Raw genomic sequence first — 6,000 nt, forward strand, 5'->3', positions numbered from 1 at the left:
TAGAGAACCCATAGCGAAGCTCAAAGAAGGAAAGCATATGGTAGCTATGTGCTAGAAGTCCGAGTCCGACACACTACTGGTAAAGAGGTATTAGGGAAATATAAGAGAGGAAGATTTCAAGATTGAAGGTCGAGAACCAACGATTATAGACATAGGAAAAATTCTCTCATTTCTATAATCGTCCCATTCTATCTCTTCGGTAATCGTTGGGCTGCTCGCACTTTACGTGTTCTATCGCGCGGTCAATTTATTGAGTACGTTAAAGATTCGGCCAAGGACTGGCTGGTCAATATAGGCCCTGAAGCGAGTCTATGGTGTGCCCTGAAACCCGTCGAATCTTTCCCACCCTGAACTTCAAGCTTTGCACTTATTTCGGGGTGTTGAAGACTCGACAAGGCTTCTACTAGCAAGCGCGATCAGCTCGCAAAGCCACGGTGATTGGGAGACTACTACAACGAGGAGACTTTCGAGCATGTGTTATTGTCCTGGGGCCCTCCCAGGTTGGAGCTCAGAGGACTTCCCTGCTGAATCCAAGCTCGCTCGCCTCGAGAACCGAGCAACTCGACAGTTCCGCTAATCCCCGTCTCCGTGTAGCTCAGATTTCTTCGAGAGCATTGAGTTCTGAGCTTTTTACCCGTCAGTATAAGTCGTATTTCCGAACAATGGCTAATCTTGGCAACGTATTCATCTCGATGATGCTCACAGTAGCTTGGGTCAAGGTCTCTTCGGAGAAATACCCCCCACCTAAATGGCTGTATGGCGAGGATATCTCCACCGGTGATCGCTTCTACTTACATTCAGGGCATAGAACTTCACGAGTCAAAGATTACAGTGCGACTTATAACGCCTCTGTAAAGAATGCAAACTATGATGTTCAGTGCACACCAACCACTGAATGCGTGCTTCCAACTGCCCCTGAGAAGCAAGCCTGGGTGTTTGTTATCGACGGGAAAACGCAGAAGCAAACTGAGTATTGGGTGAACGTGAATACTGACAGCCGGTCTCATTGTTTCGAACTCCCTAAACAATACGACAACAGTCCGGAACTTGCCGATAAAACGAATGAGCTGAACGCTTTGTGTGAAGATTCTGACTTCCGAGTTATCAAGGGTGCTCCCGCAGTCGTCGAAGGTGGCAAGTACATCCCCGAATTTACCCTGAAAGACGGCGAGTATACCTGTCATGAAGCAGGCTCACCGGGCGGCCAAAGAGTTAGTATGGAGCTCCATGTGCGAGAGGGTTTGATTGAACACATCGATACGACATCTTTGGGGAAACCGATAGAACAACTCTACTACACTACGGTCGGCGAAGCTATCTATGTGGGTCTTTTTCTCGAAAGAGTGAGATATAATACCCATTGGATTATTCTCGAGCCAACTGAGAGGGAAGTTGTGCTGCAATACGAGAAAATGAATAGGAGGAATCTGGAGAGCTGGTTCCAGGATTCTCAGGGAGGCAACGGTCTCACTGAAGCATTGCCTACGAGAGAAAAAGGGAAATCGAAAAGCCGATCTACAGGTATAAAGCACCTCACTAAAAGCATGAGAAAGAGGTTCACCGGAACGTTTAGAAGCGGTTATAAAAGAGTTTGAGGTTACGGACATCATCGTGAGCCATTGTATGATCATGTCACGTGATTCATATTTGAGCTAATTTCCATACTTTATCATATCTGATGCTGTTGTGATTTTACTGTTGTATCTGGTGCTGTTGTGATGTTAATATCGTATCTGATGCTGTTGTGATGTTAATATCGTATCTGATGCTGTTGTGATGTTAATATCGTATCTGGTGCTGTTGTGATGTTAATATCGTATCTGGTGCTGTTGTGATGTTAATATCGTATCTGGTGCTGTTGTGATTTTAATACCGTATCTGGTGCTGTTGTGATGTTAATGTCGTATCTGGTGCTGTTGTGATGTTAATGTGATTGAGTGTGACTTGATCAACATGTTCTGTGTTGTGAAGTTTGTTGGGGAATTCCGCTGAGAAGTCACGAACGAGGGAAGCCACTTCGCGCGCAAGTGAACTCCTAACCTCGGAGACTGGGAGTTGGAGAATAAGGGTGACTTTGAGTCGAGCAATCTTAGTGAGAGATCATGGCGGTGGGAAGCACATAGCAGTCATACTATTGCCAGAATATGCATGAGCTCATTCCAGTGTATGCTTGGCGGCTCACAGGACACGAACAAGATGGCGTGCTGTGTACCAGGCTCAAACGACACTACGATCATTCAGTTTGCTCGAGGAACTTACACCAGAGCATACGTGAAAAATTGTTCTCCCAGTTCGCAAAGGTCTAGCTGGATGAACTCCGTAGTACGACAGAGGTCCAAATAAACTGTGGCCCACAAGCGTCCAAGGAGTGAAGGGGACTCTGCGAATCAAACTTGCATGTGAGCGGGAAGATGATCATTTTCGCGACACTCCAAACTCGCGTAGTAGGTGGAAATAGAAGATGATTTGGGCAAGGCGAACCGATTTTCCCCTTGGGATATGCCAGTGGTGTTGAGAGGTAACAGTGGAGCGAATCTGGTAGACTTTTGGAGATGTGAAAACACACGTACAACTAACTCTTCGAGATACGAAGCTACGATATTCGGCACTAGATTCATGACGGTCGGTTGATCAGGTGCAAGGAATAGCATTCCAAGGAGACAGTCATGTCCTGTAATTTTACAGTCATGTAAGTTCGGAAAACTCCAGTCTTTCCTACACAAGGCTATTTCTGTGCTCACCGTTGCTGGGCGATATCGTGCTAGCGGTTGTATATCTTGCGGAGCATGGTCGAGTGTAGTGACGGAAATGCAGTAATGACCTATCACGAGAGTACCATGAGTCTTCGTTGGGCGAAATTGGTCTTGTGTTTTGTGAATTTGAACTTTCAATTCCGAATTCATAAATTTCATTCACGAATCTGGATTTTCATTTTCGAGCAGTCTACGAAAATCGAACTCTCATTTCGAATTTGAAACCTCCTTGCAGTGGAAAACTTCATTCATTCTGCGAATATCAAATTTAATTTGTTCTTTCATTTGCTGGATTTGAGACTGAAAAGGTGTAGTTGCAGGGTTTGTCCCAAAATTCGATTTCCGAGTCGGGAACCGCAAGCTTGGCCTACGGGAAGTAGAACCCGGACACGGTGTACCAGCTGACCTGACTTTGAGTTTGAGCTCATCGATGGAAAACTCACCAAACACAATGCAAAGACTGCCATTAACGCCGAATATGTCGCCAGGTTATAGTATACCCGTAGCCGTGGAGGCCGAGTCGACTGATAGAACACCAGTGCCAGGCATCGTATGGATGATAACTGACCATTCTTGAGAAGCGATTCGATTTCGTTGCTCCGACTGTCTTGCCTTGAAAGACCGAAGTCAACACGTTGTCGGCGACACGATCGTGGCTACTATGAGTGTCTCAGTAGTTACCAGTGAGTGTAATACTATTCACGAGTGAGTTGGACAATTTGTATCACACATGACCTGTTCTCGTGAGTTAGGAGTCTTGATTTATCGGACTAGCAATCAATTTTCATCCAGTGATCCTCTTCACTGCTTGCTTGTACTCAACAACGGTACGTCTTCTGCCATACATGAACTGTGTCACGAAGCCGACTTCCCATCACGAGTCGACCATACCCGATAGATGCGCTCCACAGAAGGATGTTGTCAATAGTGTGGCGGAGGTCCAGCCACAGGCTGTCAGCCCGAAGAAAGAGAACAACGGATGGGTCCATCACCGTGGATTGTGCACAGGTTTGGTCTGTTCGCTCGCCGCTGTTTCGAGCGCCTTACAAATTTCCGGGAACCCCCAATCGTGCTACCGGAAGCCTTCAAACGAAGGTGTTAACCATTCGCCTCACATTCTCCAGTTTATACTGTGAATCATAACGACGGGAATCCTTAGCGAGGCTTCCATGCCCTGCAGGGTTTGTGACCGTCGATCACAAACTAACCGTCCGGTAGTAGCCGGGTGGTTCTCGGGGGTAGCTTTCTGATCCGTGATACCGCATCTGGACCAGAAGCTCGACCGATGCAATGACTTTTTGGAAGGCCCATCGGGATGATAAGCCCCATTAAATTTAGTGGCATCGAATATGATTTGAGCGGTTCCGATACTCACAAGGTTGATGGAGCCCACTCAGAAGGTCTGCAGCGGCCAACAAGCGAACGCGAGAGCAAAGCAATTGTAAGCGCATGGGCTTATGCGATAGGCGATAGGACTCATACACAAAAGAGCTACTAAGCGATGAACGTCGGTGACACTGGCGAGCTCTGCTTCTTCCCGATTAAACCACCCAAACAAGATATCTTACGTGAGCTAATCGTGATCTGTAATATGTGCACTCGAGTATTCGAAACGTCTGATTCAGCGCAGAGTATTTGCCATATAGCACGCGTGAAACTCCATCATCCTCGTTCTGAGTTCCTCCTTCAATCAGTAAATGTTGTCAGTTATCCTTCCTCAGTACTTCTCTTATCCCCTTGCGATGGATAGGTTCGGCAGAGTATTCATCACGTCTGTGATGGTCAGCGTAGGATTCGGCAGAGGATCAACGAATACCCCCGGCCAGGTCGAGTGGATTTATGGGAAGAGTATCACAACCGGTAATCGTTACTATCTTGAACCAAGGCGCGACGGACAGTCAACATCATATAAGAGTGAAGGCAAGTCTTACGTGGTGAATGGTGGGATAGAGTGCCAACGAGTTATTAAAAAGACAGGCCCAAGTCAGAGAAGCCTCGTACGGGGATTCTTTGTTACTAAAGTCGACGGGAATACCCGTGAGCAAAAAGAATATACCGTAGAGCTTGATTCGTATAACAAGGCTGAAGACTGCTTCCCACGTAATCTTATGGATGAAATCCATGTTGGGAAGCCGCAGGTTCTGTCCGAGCTCAACCAACTGTGTGATGAAGATGCATTCCGACTCATCAAGGGTTCTACAGTCAATCTTCCAACAGATGGCAAGTACAGCGGTAAGGTTGAAGGAATGACACTCGAGATCGATGTGCAGGATGGTGAAATCGGATACGTTAATGCAACATCTTCAACTGGACCAATCGAAAGGCTCCTATACTTCACGCTTGGTGATGTTATCTTCGCCGATGTGCTGAGGAAGTTCAATTCGCAAGCATCCGCCTATACTCCGATGATTCTCGAGCCGATCGATAGAAAATTTGGACTGCTATATGATAAAATTGATGCAAGTAATCTTCAATATTGGGGACCTGCTCCTCCAAAATCAGACATCCTAACTGTTGAGGAACATACTCCGAGAGGGAGAAGGAACGGAGCCAGAAGGATGTTGAACAAGTTGAAAAATCTCAAGTTGCGGATAAAGGATAGGTCCGATCGCAGTTATGGAAAGGTATGAGGAGAATATCAACCATGGTGCAATAGCGAGATCCTGAGGTGTTTTTGTCCACCTATTATTCATCTATTGTTGCCTGTTGTTGTCCTGTTGTTTACCTATTGTTGGTTTTCATTAATGTACCACCTATCGTTCATCCATAGCCTATCGTTTATCTATCGGCTATGAATTATTGTTCATATGCCACATGTTCTCTATCTTTCACCTATTCTTTATCACGTCCGACCTTTTTACGATAAGATGATGCGTGATGTGTTGTGCCCACAGACGATCGGAGTTTTGAAGATGCCAATCTTTGGGGCTTTCACTTTGCGAATCTTAGACTGCTGCAATGACGTCATCGGGTTTCGAGCAAGTCAAAATACGCATCTAATGTAGTAAGTTTATGGGTCTTGTGTTCTTGATGACGCTGACTCTCCAAGATCAGAGATCTGGCAATCATGAATTGGCTCTTGTACTCCATCAACCTCCAACGCTTGCCTATACGCGTGGAATACCAGTGCCGATCATCGTATTGTCGATAACTGACAATTCGGAGAGAACGGTTCCTGTGGGCTCAACTGTGCTGCTTCCATTCGGCTCAAGTTTCACACTTCCCTAAGGGCAGTTTTCTGGAAACT

The 6,000-nt window shown here is 46.2% G+C and overlaps 1 protein-coding gene across 1 annotated transcript; it reads left to right on the forward strand.

Annotated features, from left to right (window-relative positions):
• Positions 1 to 662: 662 nt before the first annotated feature.
• On the forward strand, positions 663 to 1,555 carry Pmar_PMAR000140 (hypothetical protein; the record flags this gene model as incomplete). Its single annotated transcript, XM_002781712.1, has 1 exon — positions 663 to 1,555. A coding segment is annotated over one exon (893 nt), but the record flags the coding sequence as incomplete, so codon positions are not given.
• Positions 1,556 to 6,000: the final 4,445 nt, after the last annotated feature.

Source organism: Perkinsus marinus (assembly GCF_000006405.1).
Source record: "Perkinsus marinus ATCC 50983 genomic scaffold scf_1104296941728, whole genome shotgun sequence".
NCBI lineage: Eukaryota > Perkinsozoa > Perkinsida > Perkinsidae > Perkinsus > Perkinsus marinus.